The sequence below is a fragment of the Rattus norvegicus genome, chromosome 5 (assembly GCF_021556685.1).
Source record: "Rattus norvegicus strain SHRSP/BbbUtx chromosome 5, alternate assembly SHRSP_T2T, whole genome shotgun sequence".
NCBI lineage: Eukaryota > Metazoa > Chordata > Mammalia > Rodentia > Muridae > Rattus > Rattus norvegicus.
Genome location: NC_141538.1, coordinates 14,785,966 through 14,805,788, shown reverse-complemented (window position 1 = coordinate 14,805,788; position 19,823 = coordinate 14,785,966). Strand labels below are relative to the sequence as shown.

At 42.9% G+C, this 19,823-nt stretch overlaps 1 protein-coding gene, 1 long non-coding RNA gene and 1 pseudogene across 2 annotated transcripts in view; 2 read left to right on the top strand and 1 right to left on the bottom strand.

The window, feature by feature from the left end:
* Positions 1-3,135, bottom strand: part of Vcpip1 (valosin containing protein interacting protein 1) — a 26,672-nt gene extending 23,537 nt beyond the window's left edge. Inside the window, exon 1 of the mRNA NM_176857.3 lies at positions 312-3,135. Coding sequence (NP_789827.3) covers positions 312-3,018 — 2,707 coding nt within the window. The 5' untranslated portion in view covers positions 3,019-3,135. The remainder of the gene's footprint in view (positions 1-311) is intronic.
* Positions 2,819-19,823, top strand: LOC148005639 (uncharacterized). The gene is made up of 2 exons (XR_015620623.1): positions 2,819-3,466; positions 18,992-19,823. It is a non-coding gene; the product is annotated as an uncharacterized LOC148005639 (long non-coding RNA).
* LOC148005640 (interferon-induced transmembrane protein 2 pseudogene) lies at positions 12,969-15,812 on the top strand (annotated as a pseudogene).

Here is a 19,823-nt window from a genome sequence, read left to right as displayed (position 1 = left end):
ATAGAATCAAGTATTTATGATAACAAGGTTTTATTCCTCTTCACAACAAAACAACTCAGTATTTTATACTCACAATTAAAATATACCATCAGGGGCTGGAGAGATGGCTCAGCGGTTAAGAGCACCCGACTGCTCTTCCAGAGGTCATGAGTTCAATTCCCAGCAACCACATGGTGGCTCACAACCATCTGTAAAGAGATCCGATGCCCTCTTCTGGTGTGTCTGAAGACAGCTACAGTGTACTTATATATAATAAATAAATAAATCTTTAAAAAAATATATATATACCATCAGAGTTCAATTGCTCTTACCCATTAATGTTGCTAAAAGACACAAGGAATACATTTCTTTGTCAGCTTGCTCCTGAAGTTCCTTGGAGGACAGCTTGCCAGTAACAGCAATCTCTTCTTGTCTCACAGTGTGGGCTGAGTGTGCAGCAGTGGATGGACCACCTTCTGCTTTGCCTTTTAAGATCTCTATGGTAATTCTGTCACCATGCTGCAAAGGAACTGGCTCCTTTTCCATTCCTGCTTGGGGTGGCATTAACTCTTTAGGAGGAAAACCATATCGAATACACTGTAAATATGGAGGAATGTTGAACTCTCTGGCTATACTTTCCTGAAGTTCAAAAAAGGTTGTTGAAGACTTAAGGGTAACCATGGACTGCCGTCCATCATTAGTTGTTATGCGAATCTTCTTCTCCTTAGAAGTGGTAGGTGAGTAGGGAGCCTTCGTGGGGGTGGCAGGTGCAGATGAAGGCCCATCACGAATAGTACTTGGAGAAACAGTTCTGGGTTGCCCCTTTTGCTCTTGTTTTAATTTCTCTGTTTTCCGTTTCTGCATCACAGAAGCTTGTTCTGTGATGTTCTGTTGAATAGTTCTTTCAGTTTTACTCATGTTTAATTCTTCCTTGTGCAAAGTTTTTGTTTTCTGTCCAGTAAGAATAATTTTAGTTGGTAGCTGAGACTCCAATTCTTGTCCTTGCACATCTCCAATTCTCTGAGCATGAGCACCATCTATATTTACAGGAGTGTAATCGTCAGGATTTTTTTTTGCAGTCTGATGCAATATAGTGTGGACAACTTTCTGAACTAGGATCTCACTCCCAAATTCACCTGGAAAGTGCTTGGTAACAAGTTTCATTGCAACATCATAAACATTACTATTCAAAGATGGATCACTTTCATACTGGAACCAATATACTGTTTCTCTGACTACTCTTCCTCCCCACTCCAAAGTGATAGGAAAAGCTTCTGGAAGGTTGTCATATTCTTTACCTTCCCAAAAGTGTTTGAATCCACAACCACATTTGCCACCAGTAGACCTAGAATTAGTTCTGTCTCCATCCAAATATACAATAGAGCCATCGCCTCTGACTCTTCGCACAGATGTGCCATGGCACCAATTACAAGCTGTTAGATTACTCAATCCATAGTCTGGTAACAGAACATCTTTCACTGGATCATATGAACAAACCAAATTGTTTAAAGGAAAGCTGTAATTTTTGTCAGGCCTCAGCTGTCCATGAGTACTTTTTGCCAGGTTATACAGTTTTCCTCCTGGAGCCAACCACTCAGGAGGGACATGAAGTTCAGAAAGGGCACCACAAAGCAAACACTTGTGAAGGCGATTATCCATTACTGCTTTTTTAGCAGCTGCTGTAACTTCCTCAGGCTGAACTCCTATCACCCCAGTCCTTCTGTAGAAATACTGATGTACATCAGCAACCAAACTAGGATGGATACCATGTTTGTCCATAAAGACTTCCTCCATAGCAGCAACCAACCTAAGTAAGTACTTATCCTGCAAACTTCTGTCTCCTCCAATAACACAACCACCATCCTCCTCAAGCTTGATGTACTTTTTAATAAGGTCCTGAGGCACACCCCATGCTTTAGGTAGCAAATTCATGGGTAGTTTGGGCAAGGCAGCCCCCTTTATGCCTACCAAGGGAATATAATGGTTTCTACCAGAGCTACTCCACGCAATACAGATTGGCTTGTTCAAATGACCATCTCTCCCAGTGCACTTCTCTGCAGGTATGAGCCCAGGTAGAAAGGTGGCTGAATAATCACCAGAGCTTCTCATGCCACTGAGGGAATCTAAGAGAATTATGGGACGATGTAACACATTGGCAAGGCCAAATATGTGGATATTCCTCAGGCCTAAGGGGACACCTTCAGGTGGCACAAACAGAGGGTCACATTCATTGATAATGTCCTCCCACTCTGCAGCATCAATAAAGTCATGAAACAGGGCTTGATATCGGGCTAGGTGCTGCTGAAAGTGCTGCTTCAGATTCTCCCTCAGGGCATGCCAGAAGAGCTCTCGGCCTACTAGAGCCCTAGACACAGCATGCACTAGGCAGTGTCCATCCCCATCCACATGCACTGGAATAAGGCATTCTTGACTTTTATTGGCCCGTTTGATATCCTCGAGAGTGTCATGCAAATATAGGAGGCTTCCAGATCGGTCCTTGCCATAGCCCACTGTGTTGACGTGCTCTGGTTCGATGAGGAAGGCCCGGTCACCGAGTAACGCGCAATCGAACAGTTCGCCTTGGTTCATGTCCCGGAGAAGCTTGGCGCGGCCCGTTTGTTTGTCCATTCCATAGCGTGCCAATATGGGCGACAATAATTTGCAGTGGTAGTTGGAGAGGCCCATCACCTTTACCAGTTCCGTGTTCTTCTTGGGAGCCCCCGTCACCCCGAGTAGCGCGTTCCGCAGCAGATTGTGCAGCACTACGTCCGGGTCGGTCACCTCCTCCACTCCCAGCAGCTGTTGCTGCTCGTGCCGCTGTCCGCACTCGGTACACTCGATGCTGACAGAACCTGAGGCCGGGAAGAAGAGCCGCGCCTGGCACTTGGGATCCGGGCAGCTCCCGGAAAGGATTCTCCGGTCCCTTCGTTTCGAAAGGCCCCCCGGAGTAGCCGCCGCCGCCAGGGACGACGAAGTCTGCGGAGCCTCGGGGGGAGGCGGCGGCGGCGGCAGCGGAGGAGGCGGCGGCGGCTGAGACATCGCTCTCGGCTCTCGCTCTGCGTCCCAAGCGACCCTCAAAGGCACATAGCCAGACCTCCGCCGGCCCGACGAGGTCTAGTCCAGGCCCAGAGCGAATGGCTTTCCTTTCCCTACCAGTTCCTCCTCCTCCTAGGCGAAGGCGGAAGCGCCGGACGTTGTTTCTCTTCTCACTTCTCCACAGCCTTAGCCGTTGCCCCGAACGTAACGGCCACCACCCCACCCCGCACTCACACTCACTCACTCTCGCTCTCTCCCTCAGATACAGACATACACGCCCTCACTGAGACTGCGCAGGCGTGGCTTCCGCACTGCCCTCTGGGAACGAGAGTCTTCCGGCTCCCCTCTCGCGAAGGAGTGTTAGGCGCTTCTGTCCACAAAGAACTTCAAATACCGTGATGCAAAGCAACTCGACGCACGCGGGAAGGAGGAAGAGGAAGGCACTCGGAAGGTGGGGGCAGAAAGGAAGTCGATGACTCGCGGGGATTGTCGGTAGTTGTATTTTTAACTGGATCCCTTTTGTAGTTTGCTCCCCCCTCCCCGGTCCCCCATTCTATGGCCCAGGAGAAAGAGTCAGAGAAACCGCATTTCCTAGGATGCTATGGGTAGTGTCCCGCCGTACTTTCCCCTTGCGCCGAAAGGAGTGTGCTTGGAGGAAAGAAAAGTGAAAAGGAATGGCGTGGAAGAGGGTCTAAAGTCCACCACCGCTGCTTGTCCGGGTTAAAGGTCCTAAGAAAGTGGGAGAGGGAGTTTTCTATGAGGCTTTTTTTTTTTTTTTAGTATATTTATTGTTCAAATACGGTATCATTTTTGTATTACCACTTAGCTAGCAAGTGCTATAACTGAGCTTCTACCTTATTCGTAATTTAATCCACATTTACATTCGTAAATGTACTCCACTGCTCTAATGTGAGAGAAAGTTAACAAGAAGTGAGCAACAACTGGTGGTCAGTGGCAAAATCTGGCTGTTTTGGTTGGATCACAAGAAATTTAAATTTATTATATTGTTGTTGTTGTCGTTAAACATGTGTTTGAACAGTGAACAACAGTTCCTAAGAAGTTAGATTTTTAAGGTTTTAACATCAAAACACCTTGAGACAAATTACCTTCTTGAGTCCAGAAAACATTTGTGTTTCTATATCATTCAGTAAATGGATCAGCAATTGAGCCCAGGCAGACCTCAAACTCCCTATAGTGGAGGATGACCTTCAATTTTCTGTCCTCTGCCTCCACCTCCCAAATGTCAAAGTCAGAGGTGCATACCACCACGCCTAGGAAATGCAGTGCTAAGGGCTGAACATGGGGCTTCGTGCATGATGGGCAAGCTAACTGAGATATAACCCCAGTTTGCATAATATGTAGGAGCTTTTCAATTTGTTTTTGTTTTTTTGTTTGGTTGTTTTTTTTCCTTTTCTTTTTTTCGGAGCTGGGGACCAAACCCAGGGCCTTGCCCTTGCTAGGCAAGCACTCTACCACTGAGCTAAAGTCCCAACCCCTTATTTTTTTAGACTGTAATAAAATTCCATTTTTCCTTCCCGTTCCTTCTTCCAAATCCTCACATATGCCCCTCCTTGCTCTCTTTCAAATTTGTGGTCTCAACTGATGCATTTTTCAAACTGTGTGTGTGTGTGTGTGTGTGTGTGTGTGTGTGTGTGTGTGTGTGTACATATGTAGATCTATAATTGTTCTTTGTGTTAAATAAACTATCTTTTCTCTGAAATTCAGGATAATTATTCTCTATGTTTATTTCTGTCCACTTGTTTTCTTGAAGTTATCTGATTATTAATAATAGCTTTTTTCATTACTTTTCATGGTTACATATTTCTAAATACATAGATACAACCTGTTCGGTCTGTGTAATGTTGTATGAATGTTTTCAAGGTTGACTATTTGGTATGGGATAAGACTAGAAGACTGTTTCATCTCCTCTCAGCATTCCTTAACTGCCTGGAGTTCTTTGTGTAGGGCTGAGGCCATATGAGCTTTCCTTACTGTTGTTTTTTTTTTTGTTTTTTTTTTTTTTTGGTTCTTTTTTTCGGAGCTGGGGACCGAACCCAGGGCCTTGTGCTTCCTAGGTAAGCGCTCTACCACTGAGCTAAATCCCCAGCCCCCTTACTATTGTTTTTAAAGGAATCAAAATTGTTTAATAATAATAGTAACAACAATAATAGCTATTAATGCCTACCTCCCATCAACTGTACATTAGCGTCTTTCTAGAGTTAATGTTAAAATATCATTGAAACAGGTGCCATCATAATCATTTCTATTTTGGAGATGGAGAAACTGAGCAACAGGAAGTTAACAGACTCAGTGCCTGACTCCTCATTGGTCACATGATTAGGGTTAAAAGCAAATCCATGTGTAAAAGATTCTGGGTATACAATCACACACCTTTAAGATACAAATGGATCTGGGCTGGAAAGATTGTGCTGTGGGTAAAGACCCTCACTGGCAAGGTTGAGTTTGATCCCTGGTGTTCACATGGTGTAGGCGAGAGCAGAGCCCCGTAAGTTATTCTCTGACCTCCACATGTATGCTGCACATGTGCATGCATAAAGAAATGTAAAGAAGTTCCAAACCTGTCTTTTTATCTGAAATGTTGAAGATTGAACTTCATGGAAGCTAGAAATGAACTGTACGACTGAACCTTAGGTTTCTTTTTACTATTTGTTTTGAGACAAGGTCCAAGTTGCTTAAGCTGGTCTGGAACTCGCTCTGAAGCCCAGATAGACCCTTGAAATTTCTGTTCTCCTGTGTATGCCTCTGGGCTTGCTGCGATTACTAGCTCCATAGGCACACACTATGTGCTCCATAGGCACACACTATGTGCTCCATAGGCACACACTATGTGCTCCATAGGCACACACTATGTGCTCCATAGGCACACACTATGTGCTCCATAGGCTTTGTCTTTGCTTTGTTTTTGTCATATTTTGTTTTGCTAGACAGGGTCTCTCTATGTAGCACAGGCTATCATTCTTGACCCCTAGCTCAGGCTGGCCTCAAACTCAGTCTTCCCACCACCACCTTGTGGGTTCTGATTACAGATACAACATGTGCCTGAAGTTGAATCTCTTTCCCTCCTAAGACAGGCTGCCACTATGTAATCATAACTGACTTGTAATTCACTCTGTGGACAAGTCTGGCATAGAACTTATGAGGTCTGTCTGCCTCTGCCTCCCAATTGCTGGGGTTAAAGGCATGCACCATTGTGCCTGGATTGAGGTTGAATCTTAAGGGGCATAAAACCTAACATTTTACAGTTCAAATTAATATTAATTTAAATAGCCAGTCTAAGTAACCAGTGCCCCAGGGCTGCTTGTGACTGCACTTGTATTTCGTTTCCTCTTCTCTCTCTCTCTCTCTCTCTCTCTCTCTCTCTCTCTCTCTCTCCTCCCCCCCCCCCATTTTACATGGTACACAATATATACTTTTGTTAGGAAAGAAAATAAGGTTTACAAGGTCACTTAACAGCTATAGTTTAACTCTAATAACCTTGCATTTTCCTCGAAGGTCTTAGTCTCTACTCCTCTCCTTCCAATTCCCTTCCTTTTTCCTTCTCTCTCATTAGCTCTGTTTCTTTTTTTTTTTTTAAAGATTTATTTTATGTATATGAGTACACTGTAACTATCTTCAGACACACCAGAAGAGGGCATCAGATCCCATTACAGATGGTTGTGAGCCACCATGTGGTTACTGGGAATTGAACTCAGGACCTCTGGAAGAGCAGCCAGTGCTCTTAACCACTGAGCCATCCCTCCAGCCCTTTTTTTTTTTTTTTTGGTTCTTTTTTTCGGAGCTGGGGACCGAACCCAGGGCCTTGCGCTTCCTAGATAAGCACTCTAACCACTGAGCTAAATCCCCAGCCCCATTAGCTCTGTTTCTTAAACGTATACCTCGTTCTAATTTTGCGACACTTAAGATCATAACAAAGTGTACTTCATGATTTTTTGTATCTATTTTTGCATAAGAGATATTTTAATGGATAAGAGCAAGAGTATAATTCAAAATACGTTTTAAAACTGTTGGTTACTAATGTAAATCATTTTGTATTTTTTAACGTGTGAGTATATCAAAATGATGATATACCAAAAATTAAGTCCAAAGCAATCTTCTGGAGGCAGTGGCAAGCAACAAGTTAATGTGGAGTATTTACAACATCAGCACTGAGTCTCAATAGGGCATGTCAGAAAGTCTTTCAAATGGAGCCTCAATCAATAAGATTACAATGCAGGGACAATAGCACTTCCTACAAAGAACTGCGCTGTCCTACTCAAGTATGTTTTAGGGTGTACACCGTGACTCATGTGGAGGTGAGTAGCATCAAAGTGAAGGAAAGATTCTCTAGTCAAGTCAGACAAAATCAGTGTGGTGGTTTGAATGAGAAATGTCCCCAGTAGGTTTAGACAGTGGAACAGTAGGTCCCCAGTTGTTGGTGTACCCTTGCTGGAGCAAGTCACTGGGGGCAGGTTTTGAAAGTTAATAGCTACCTACCACACACTTCCAGTTTGCTCTCTCTGCTTTGTATTAATGGCTGAAGACGTGATCTCTCAGCTCCTTACTCCTGCTGCTATGTCCACGCTGCCCCTTGTCATGTCATGATGGACTTTTACACACACACACACACACACACACACACACACACACACACACACCTCCCCCAGCCAAAATAAACTCTTTCTTCCATGGTTACCTTTAATAATAGCATTTTATCACAGCAACCAAAAGTAAGGAATGCAGTTAGTTTGACTTGTTTTCCATGGTAGTTCTTCTCCAAACCTCCCGTGCTAATGACTTCATTTCGCAGAGGACAAGTGGTGGCTCCAGAATGTCTGAAGACAGGAGTCTGTCATGTGTCTCCTTTAAGAAACCAGGTGTGGTGGCTGCTCCTGACTGTCCGAAGGGTGGGGAAGGAAGATAAAGATAAAGATTACTGGCCTGGTTTAGGGTACTTAGAGAATGCAGAGAATCTCTGTGCACCCCCACACACACACACACACAATATGCTTTGGGCCATGTCCTTTAGATACTCTGCTGGGTTTCCATTGTGTAGAGTGTATATTGTATGGCGATCTTGGATTGCTGAGAGGGAGAGGCAATCGTGGTATTGGTTTCTGAAGCCATCCTCTTGGCATGATTGATAAGTAGCATTTTCCCTAGCTTTAGCCACTGAACCACTTTAAACCATGTCAGAAGCACACATTTGGAAAACCAAGTACAAATGGCACCCTGCTCATGGCTTCCACTTTTATCAGTAGCCTTTAAAATCCAGTTTATGCTGGCTCATACTCTCTTATAAATTACACAGAAACCTGTCCCACTAACGTTTTAATCCACATGAATTGTATTGTAGATAGTATGAAGAAGAGATTTAACTTTTTAAAAAAAATCTAGGGGTTGGGGATTTAGCTCAGTGGTAGAGCGCTTGCCTAGGAAGCGCAAGGCCCTGGGTTCGGTCCCCAGCTCCGAAAAAAATAAAAAAATAAAAAAATAAAAAAAAATCTATTTCACCTTTTTCTTTTTGAGCCATTCTCATACTTTAAAGAGTATAACAAAAGAAAAAACTCTGAGATGCACAAAAGGAAATGTGCAAAGCAGGGCAGGGTTTTGCCTTAAAAGTTAGCATAGATCTTTCTTAAAGAAAAAAAATCCAGTATGGGCCAGAATTGAATAGATATTTAAAGCAACATGAGAATATTTAACTTAGTAAATAGATATTGATAGGTAGTTCTGATGTGTCAGAAGTTTTCAGTGATCATCCTAGAAGGATTTAATCCTAAATAATAAATGGAACTGTGTGGGAAATGTTCCTCTCGCTTGTGTTGCCAATAGTGAAAGTAGGTGACAGGTTTGGGCCTGATTAAATGAGTCTGGGTATTTCCCCTAAGAGACACTGTTCAGCCATTAAACGCACGCAATAGGAAAACTGCTGAGTGCTCCTGAGGAAGGGGTGAGTGCTTTGCTTGTATTGTCCTAAGTCTACAGTGACCCTGACTGATAGATAAGCAAGATCTCTGCTTACAGATGAGAAACATCCAAAGAAGGCAGTGACGGAGGCGGTTAAACAACTTACGAGTCAGGGTTACTGTAATTAGCCCATACCTGCTCTCAATCACATGTTCTAAAACACTACCTAATAATGGGAAAACATTCACTACTAATAAAGTGCTGTTTCCAAGCAACATACTGCCGTTAAAATTATAACTCCCTCTTTTATGCAAGTTCCTCCCTACAGACACAGGGTTTCTTGGTTTAGCCTTGACTGTCCTGGAACTAGCTCTACAGACCAGGCTGACCTGGACTCTGCCTGCCTCTACCTGTGCCTCCCAAGTGCTGGGATTAAATACAGTACAAAGAATTGGTTATCACCAGAATTGCTTCTGTAGTTCTGCTATGATTTATGTTTATTTTCTACATTGTCAGTTCTTCAAAAGAAACCTTTAAGAAAGTAGAATTTTAGGGTAAAATTTCCTAGACAGCTTAAAAGGTTACATTTTTATATTGTTTTTGTAGAAAGGATGCTTAAATTGGTATTTCTATCTTGAGAATAAGAGAGCAAGCATTTGTATCCTCCTTGGCATAGAATAGCAATTTAAAACACATTTTTTGGGACTGGTATGTTAAAAAAAATTCATACTTAAAAGCATATGATATATAACTCACTCACCAATTTCTCTATTTGCTTTATGTATATGTGTTTATGTCATTTTAGTTATAGCAAGTTATTCATAAACTTTCAATTGTTTATGTTTTATAAGCCTTAATAGACATCATCCACAAAGGTGTGGAGATTGCACAAGCAGCCTACATATTTGTTTGTATAGATAGAGTGCAGATTTGGGGCTGGGGATTTAGCTCAGTGGTAGAGCGCTTACCTAGGAAGCGCAAGGCCCTGGGTTCGGTCCCCAGCTCCGAAAAAAAGAACCAAAAAAAAAAAAAAAAAAGATAGAGTGCAGATTTAATAAGTCCTCTCGAGGTTCTAATTTCAATAGCTTGATATTGAAAATTTAAAAATATTATGCAGCAAACAACAATATCAACAGCCAAAAATAAAGAATAAAAAATAAAAATGACTGTGTTTGGCTGTTCCTTCCCCTACAGGAATCTACCTTCACAGATGTTTCCTTGTTTGGGGAGAAGGACCAGAAGGATGTATACAGCAAGTGTGGAGGGTTGCCTCCGACTGCAGAATTGGTTACAAACGCTGGTTCTGAGCCTAGAATAAGTCCTGGCTCGGTTGTTTAGTGCCTGATTGAACTCCAGTAAACTTGTGTTTCGGTATTTTCATTTATAAAATAAAGGTGCTCATTCTGAGGGTTGCAGTGAGGACTAAATTAGGGAGATCCTGGGTAGTGCTTAGAACATCATCGGCCATGTGCTGAGGATGGGTCGTCATACGATCATTATTGTTAGATACGTGTGGAGAGGTGGAGAAGAGAACCGCTTCTGAGTACCCACTGTGTATCAGAGACCTGTGTGCTTTCCCCACTGATCTTCATAAGTTCAGGGTTTTGTTTATTTGTTTGTTGTTTGCATTTGTGTGCCCATTGCTCTTTGAATTGGTTTGATTTAAGGTTTCTGGTGTTTAGAGTTTAATTTGGTTTGGTTTTCTTTGTGTAGCCCTGGCTGTCCTGCAACTCTGTAGACCAGGATGGCCTCAAACTCAGAGATCTGCCTGCCTCTGCCTGCTGAGTGCTAGGATTAAAAGAGGCACCTGTTTTTGTTGTTTTGAGATAAGATGTCACAAAGACCAGGATGGCCTTGAACTTATGTAACTGAGGCTGGCCTTCTGATTTTCCTACCTCTGTCTCCCAAGTGCTGGAATGATAGGCTTTTATTTCTTTTTATACAGACAAGGAAACTACAACCAGGGAGATTATATATTGAAGAGTGGAGTGACTCATTAGATTACTTTCTAGGACTCTTGGTAAATACTCAAAGTTTCCTAACCAGGAAACAGCAAAATACTAATCAGAGAGGAAGCAGCAGTACATAACCATAATTCTGACACCTGAGAGGCTGAGGCAGGAGGATCATGAGTTCAAGACCAAACTAGGCATATATATATGGCAGGGCAGAAGTGCTCAGACAGTTCTATGGAACCACGTGCTTTCTGGAATCCCCTCCCAGGGCAGGGCAGGTGTGCTCTCTGGAACACCTCAGGGGGTTTAACATACAGGAAAATGTGTGGCAGATCAGCAAACCTAACTGTTTGAAATGTTGGTTGGGGGTTTTTGCAGATGTTCTTGTCTTCTTTTATATACTAAAAGTATTACTGGAATATCAGTTTGTCTCATGTGGGTTGGGGGAGCACAAAACTGTTTAAAGGGCTTTTTAGCCATCTTCTGCCAGAAGATTGAAGGAGACTCTCTATAAAGACTAGCTATGCCACCCTTCTAATCCCAGAATCTCAGGAAGTAACAATGACTTAGGGGTGAAACCTTCCCCGTGGTGATTTTGGAGTTTCTGCTCTCACCTTGAGTAGCTCCTCAGAGGGTGGCTTTTGACTTATGTCTCTCTCCAGCATGACTCACCCCAAAAGCAGCTGGTCTGTGAAATTCTGCCCTGTGATGTGCAGAAGGCTTGGAGTCAGAAAGACGGCAAATCTTGTCTTTCTTAGTCACGAGGTATGTAACATGGAACGAGTTGACTCCTCTTGGACTTCACTTTTGGTTTTGGATTCCATGTTCCAGGCCCTTATCCTGGGTTGTGGATTTGGAGTAAGAGCTCACGGTGTCTTTATTTGATTGCTTACTCAATGTGTGTGTGTGTGTGTGTGTGTGTGTGTGTGTGTGTGTGTGTGTGTGTGTGTGTGTGTATGGTGTGAAGGCATGTTTGTACCACAGTGCACATGTGAAAGTCAGAGGACAACTTTCAAGACCTGGTTCTGACTTGCCACCACAGGTTCTGGAGGTTAGACTCGGGCCGGCAGGTTGCTGGGCAAATGTTTTTACCTGCTAAGCCACCTCAAAGGCCCCTTTTATTTATTTTGATAACCTGTCTATATCAGTACAGTGCTTCAGCTACAGTGTGATGTATAAATGTTGACTGGACTGGCAAATGCACAGGAACTGACGGAGTAAACAGGTTTAAAAGGTTTTTTTTTTTTTTTTAAGTGTTTTTACCTTTGTATCCTGTAACATAAAGAGAAAAACAGAGCCCCTACTGTTTACAGATAAGATGTCAGGCCAGAGCTGCTGAACTGGACAGGTCACTTCAGCACATCCTGTATGCTTAAAGCCTTAGGAATGCAGCCCAGAGGGCACTTTGTCCTACCTACAGGTGACCTTCTGTGGGGTGACAACCGCTCAGCAATTCTGACTCAGGGCATTCCCTTTAAGAACAAAGCCTAGATTTAATGGCAAGATTAAATTTTTCCTTTTAAATTATAAACTATTTAAAACATACAAGGGATAATAAAATACCTACTTATGCAAAACTGAGACCTTTGAATGCAGTAACTTTAAATTTTTTGACGCATATTGACATATATACATTTCTTTTCATTCCATCTCAAAGTTTTAGAGAAATTGGAAGAGGGGCCAAAGAACTGGTTCAATGACTACAGGTTCTCTCTGTACAAACCTGACGACGTGGTTCAGTCCCCAGAATCTTGGTAAAAAAGATAACATGGTGCATATCTGTAAATCTAGCTTCCCTGCACCTGGTGAGGGAGGGAGGAAGAAAGCTCAGGGCCAGCTAGCCTGCATACAAAGCCCAGCATGGCAGCCTCGAGGCAGACCCTGCCCAGGAAAGCAGGTGAAAGGAGACAAGGAGACACCAGGAAGTAGTTCTCTCACTCCATAGTGTGCTCTTGGGTGGTGTTGGGGGGTGGGGGAGGAAGTACACACACACACACACACACACACACACACACACACTCACATACATGCATATTAAAATTTTTAAAGAAAAATTGAAGGAATATAATGAAATTTTTTCTTTTGCCCACTATGGTTTCCCTGAGGTTAGTTTCTCCTGTTTATTTTGTCTTTATCTCTGTACTACATGTACAGACCTTTTCTGAACTACCTTATTTACAGGCATAAGGATTCCCACCCCCTAGTACCCCAGTCCTTATTTAAAACAATGACATTTTCTCCATAACCATAGACCAATTTTTAAAATCCTGGAAGCCGATGTTTATAAAAGACTAGTCTACAAGATCACCAATTGTCCTAATAACATGTCTATTTCATGGCTACAGAAGATCCTGGATTGGGCATTGTTTCGTGATCTGTGTGTTTAATCTTCTAAATTCTGAGGAGTCAGCTTCTCAGCCTTTATCTTCTTTGGCCTTGTGCTGCTGGTGGTTCTGAGACAGAGTTTCGCTGTGTAGCTCAGGTTGGCCTTGGACTGGCAATCCTCTCGTCTTGTTCTCCAAGTGCTTAGGATGTGTGTGTGTGTGTGTGTGTGTGTGTGTGTGTGTGTGTGTGTGTGTGTGTGTACCACAATGGACAACACAATGCTGACATTCTTATTGTGCCAGACAGTTACTTGTGTAGAACGTCTCTCAATTCTGATTTCTTTCTCCCCCCACTTCCCTCCCTCCATCTATCCCCTCCTCAGTCGTCTCTGTCATCCCGTATTTATTTTCCTTTGTCAAGGACAGCACTCTTCCATGCTTTCATTGTCTGAGCTCCCTCTCATTAGACCTGTCAGTGTTGAATTGCTGGTGGAGATTGTGTGTGGTGCTTTTCAAAGTGTTCCATAGAGCCTGGAAATTAATGTTACTCTCTAACTCTTTAAATGAGTTCTAGTACCCTCTCCATAAATGCTATGTAGTGGTGTCTTAGGGTTCTCTAGAGTCTCAGGACTACGGACAGTAAGAGAATTGGTTGATGACTTACAGTCTGTAGTCCAACCCCCCAACAATAATCAGCAGCAGCTGTGAATGGAAGTCCAAGGACCTAGCAGTGGCTTAGTCTCACGAGGCAGGCAGGTGAAAAAGAGAGATCTTCCTTCTTCCAATGTCCTTATGTAAATCTCCAGCAGAAGCTGTGTCCCAGATTAAAATTGTGTACCACCACACCTGGGTCTGGGACTTGCTGTGTCCCATGTGACCTGGAACTCAGAGATTTCCTTGCCTCAAGCTCCTGGGATCCTTAGCCACTTTGCCTCAAGATCTCCATACCAAGATCCAAGTCAGAAACGTGTATCTCCAAGTCTCCAGATCAGAATTAAAACCAATTCTGGATTGTAGTTCATTCAGATATAGTCAAGTTGACAACCAGGAATAGCCACTACCAGTGGTGAGTTTTGAAACTAAATATGATTATGCAATTCCGCATAAGTTTATAGGCTCCAGTTTGTTAACTCTCTTACTAGAATGTTGTGTGTTTGCCTATTCTTGTTTCTAGAACGTGGTGTTCGACTCTCTCTGTTTGTGCAGTGGTACACTTGTGTGTGTCTCCTTCAACTCTGGCCCTCCAGCTGCAAGGGAGAGCCCATGCCCTTCATGTGCCTCCTGTCCCCTGACTCAGCCCATTAGTGAGGGGCTGTGCTTCCTTCCCTGCACGTCAGAGAACTCAGCTGCAGCTCAGGCACTGACTGAGCAGATGGGGCATCACAGACCTAGAAATCAATGAAATGAGACACACAGAGAACCACTGTGGTTGCCTGGTGTCCCTGTTTCTAATAATTCACTTAGGAGTCTAATTACCACTTACTGCCCTCCGATGCTTCATTCAGCTGCCCCTTATTTTTCCTCAGCCCTGTTTCTTCTCAAGTTTGAGCCAACCTTTTAGATAGCATTCACCAAATTCCCTCTTCCTAACACTTTTACGCTTACACTTCAAGTGTACTTCTGTGACACAAGATTGAAGTTTAGAAAAACACATTTCTTAGTGACTCCGTAAAATGAAGTGCTGGTGTCTGTACTGTAGTAAATAGAATACACACGGAGATTTCAGAAGTGGAAAAAACAGTCATGAAACAAAAGAACAAGTTCTAAAAATTGTGGATAAACGTTACTGGATCGTAGAGCAGAGAAAACAATGGGTAGAGGAGGGTGTCCCATGACCATCTCAGGGAAGGTCAGGGGCTCATACAGACCTTGGCCCCGAAGATCTGAAAGAAGCCAGCAAGGGCAGGCTGATTGAGGGAGATAGCTGAGACAGCCAGCTCCCACAGGAACTTCTGGTTACATTTCAGGAACAAGAATCCTTTGAAAGATTTTAAGCAGAGAATAAAACAAAAGGTTTGTGTTTTGTTTTTCAACATAATATTTTTAGTTATTTGGGAATTTCACATCATAACTCTGATCAGAGAAGAAACACAAGTACAATTTGTGGTGCCCCTATACTCACTGGAGCATGGTCCAACCCCCAGTGGCCAGTCCTGAAAGATAACTGAGCTCCTTGTTCTAGAGTCAACACCATAAGCCACAATTCCTAAGCCTTCTTGACCACCAGTGCCAGACTTTCTCCAAACTATGAGATAATCAAAGAGGAGTAAGGGACGACTAAGCGGGAGGAACCCCACAACTCAGCTATTGTGAGAACCACCATGATCAACATACCCAGAGAGGTCTCTGTGCCTGACCAGGTGGTCTGGTCCCTGTCCAACTCACTATTCTTGAATGGCTGCTGCCTGGGCTTCACTGTGGAATTCAAGGACAGGAAGAAGGTAGATGATGTGACTGGAGCCCAGGCCTATGCCCCTACTGGAAAGTACCAGAACGTCAGCTCCCCGATCGTCACATCCTTATGGTCATCGTCTGCATCACTGTTGTCTCCACCACCTCTGTGGCAGTCGCTCAAGTCTTTTCTCAGAGGACACAACATTCTAGATTCTAGTCCTGTCCCATGCTCCAGTCCACATCTGGCTTCTCCCATCATACTGAGGCCTCGACCCTTTACACTACACACACGCAAATGTTGTCTTCACAGACCTGTGAATCTACACTGGATTCAGTAAAGTCGGCGTGGTGGCAAAAAACAACACAAAACAAAACAAAAAACAAAGCAAAACTGAGTCCTTCTCCCCGACATTCCCCTCCCTCCACCAGAAGCCTTCCATTGTGGAGAGATTCACTTCAGCATCCCTATCGAAATTGTTAGGCTGTTACTTTGGGGGTTTAGTGTTGTCATAGAAGCCTTCTATGTCCCTCTTAACTGTAAGTCTGCAGTCATCAATAATACTGCCAAAGTAGCTTCCTTGTCCTTTACAGAACACAGACATCCACATGACCTCAGTGACAGGGGTTTCTGTTTTTCAGTATAACTGTAGCTAGTAGGTGGAAAGTGACTTTGTCTGGATAGAAGCAAGTGTCCAACTCAGGACAACTTTAGGAAGTTGTAAGTACCAAGTGACAACCTCTGTAAGTCAGGTGTGGCGAGGCACATGGGTTATCCCAGGACCTGGAAACGCAGGGAAGTAAGCCAGCCTGGCTATGTAGGAAGACCCTATCGCAAAAGAAAAGAATTATCTTAACCATTTTTATTCTGAACAATCAGATTATTCGTTATGTTGATGTTTTCATCTGCCTGCCCTCGTCTTCTTCCTTTGCTGAACTATGTCAGAACACCTTCGAGATGTGGGATTTTGTCCTTTGGTGTATTAATCATTCATCCCTAAAATATAAACATTTTCTGGGGCTTTCGAGGTCGCTCAGTAGTTAAGGATACCCATTGCTCTTTCAGGGGACCTGAGTTTGGTTTCTAGAACCTACATCTGGCAGCTCAGAACCACCTTTAATTCCAGCTCCAGGGGACTCAATGCCCTCTTCTGGTTTCTAGGGCACCTGCAACTTTTCTGCACATACCCACAAACAGATACATACATACATACATACATACATACATACATACATACATACATACATTTTTTTAAAAAACCTTCATAAAATATGAATATTTTCTTATATAACGTAATAACATATCAGAAAAACTAGCAGCAATTAATAAGGTCTAATACCAGTTCCATTAGCAAATATTCTTCAAAAAGAAATTTTGTGTGTGGTTTTGAGACAGGTTTTCTCTGTGTAGCCCTGGCTATCCTGGACTCACTTTGTAGAGCAGGCTGGCTTTGAACTCACAGGGCCTCTGCTTCCTAAGGGCTGGGTTTAAAGATGTGTACCACCATGTCAGGCTCATCTTTAAAATTTTAAAAAAGATTTATTTATTTTATGTGTGTGAATGTTTTATCTGCATGTGTGTGTGTGTATGTGGTGCCCACATAAGCCAGAAGAAGGCATTAGATACTCTGGATTCGTGGTTACAGATGGTTGTGAGCACCATGTAGGCATTGAGCACACTGTAGCTGTCTTCAGACACACCAGAAGAGGGCATCAGACCTCATTACAGATGGTTGTGAGCCACCATGTGGTTGCTGGGAAGTGAACTCAGGAACCCTGGAAGAGCAGTCAGTGCTCTTGACCACTGAGCCATCTCTCCAGCCTGAACCCAGTGTTCTTAATTGCTGGACCATCCTTTCAGCTCCTGGAAAAATCTTCTTTAATGGCTTTGAGAGTGGAAAGAATGGCTTAAGCCACAATTTAAATTAAGAACTTAGGGCAACTAAGTATCATCTAGAGAAAGCCTGAGGAGGACTATCCTGTGCTCATGACCATTGGACTGTCTCTCCAGCCCCATTCATAACCAAATAGTCTTGATTTTCTTAAAAAAATCCTTTTACGGGCTGGAGAGATGGCTCAGCGGTTAAGAGCACTGACTGCTCTTCCAGAGGTCCTGAGTTCAAGTCCCAGCAACCACATGGTGGCTCACGACCGTCTGTAATGGGATCTGGTGCCCTCTTCTGGTGTGTCTGAAGGCAGCTACAGTGTACTTATATGTAATAAATAAATAAATCTTAAAAAAGAAATGTAATTCTAAAAAAAAAATCCTTTTACAGTTGTTCAGTCAGGATAAAAATGATGTCATAGAACTTTTAATTCTCTTTTATTCTGTCCCCTCTCCCCATCTACCTCTCAATTTCAAGATTTATGTCATTGACTTATGGAAACTAGAGCTTTCTGCAAAATGTCTCACCACTTCATAACAAAAGCCCTTAATGTACTGAACTATAGAAATGGTCCCTGTAAGTATAGTCTTATAGTATCTTAATTAAAAAAGGAGAAAAGTAGAGAAGAGAAAGGAGAGAAGGAAGAGAGCAAAATATAGAGTTTGAGGCTTAGCTTGAAATTGCCAGTAAGTCACACCATCTCTGGAATGTTCTTTGAAGTATCGGGCATCCAGGACACCCAAAGAACCATAAAGCTCACCACACTTGGCACCTGTATCCAAGCTGTTTAATAAGAATGTGCCTAGTGTTTAATATTTTTGAGACAGGTTCTTACATAACCTAGGTGAGCCTCAACCCCCAAGGATGATCTTTAACTTCTGATTCTTCAACTTCTACATCCCGAATTATAGAATGACAGCTACTCACCACCATACATCATTTGCATGTCACCTGAGGCCAAATCCAGAGTGTTATGCATGCCAGGCAAGCAGATTACCCATGAGGCCACATCCCCACATCCCAATGCTTTAATGTTGTCGTCCACCCTCAGGTCTGCCAGCTGTTACTGAATTACCAGAATCTGGAAATAGCAGAGAGCTTCACAAGCCCTTCTTAAAACAATTAAGATGATACTTCAGTTCATTGACCATGGTCTTCTTAATCTCTAAAGCTAGAAAATGACAAATAGTTGAACTGGAGATAGCATCAGTAAAAGCCAAGTGATTTTCTACCTTAAGAATATACATACAAGAAGAAACCGGGCAAACAATATGTATTCTCTTCAACTGGATACAAGTCCTCCCTAAAGAATGCTTTGCTGTGGTTAGCCTCTGAGGTCAATGGCACAAGGATCTTCATGCCTGTCGTAACTAGAATCAGAGCCCTGGAGTTTGGTTCTGTTGCTTCAACATGTTGTCATATGACCTGAGTTTACTTACTATTGCTATGATAAAACATTTACCAAAAACAACTTATGGGAAACCAAAGGTATTTTTTGTCTTATCTATCCCAGGTCATAGTCCACTGAAGGAAGCCAAAGCAGGAACTCAAGCAAGGGCAGGCCACTGGAGGAGAACTGAAGCGAAGGCCATGGAGAAGTGCTGCTCACTGGCTTGATTCTCCGTGCTTGGCTACAGCCCAGGCCCACCTGCCTAGGAGCGGAACCGCCCCCTCACAACGTCACTTACTAATCAAGAAAATGCCCACAGGCGTGCCTACAGTCAGTTTGATGAAGAAAGGCCATTAGACTAGGTAGAAGGCACTCGAGAGAAGGTCGCTGAGCCATCTCCCAGGCTCGCTGAAGTTATCTTGAGAGCTCAGGTCACAGCTTATTTATTCAATTTCTTAAGCTTAGATCAGAGATTTTATATAATAAGAGATTGATAAATGTTTGTTTAATTAGATTGCCTGATACCTCTTCATCCTATAATTATCACAAAATATGGGCCTGAATCTTTATTCATCTATTCACCAGGCATTTACTGAGAATATCCTATATGTCAGATACGATTCATGATTTGAAGGTAACAAGACATTATCTCTGCCCTTGTGGAATTTGTAGTAATTTCTGGATTTAACATAGAATAATCTTCAATAATAGTAAGAGTACATGAGAATTTGGAGATTGCAGGAGTCCAGTGAGGAAGAACAATTACTATGATTCCTTGGATATCAACTATGTCAGGCTCTAGACTAGTTGGTTTTTTTTTTTTTTTTTTTGCTTCTGTATATGCAAACAACAACAACAAAATGTTTCAAAAATTTGGGGAAGACTTTCTGATTTCTGGACTCTGTTTCAAGCCTGGTCCTCCACTCATTCCAGAATAAAATGCGACTTGTCTAAG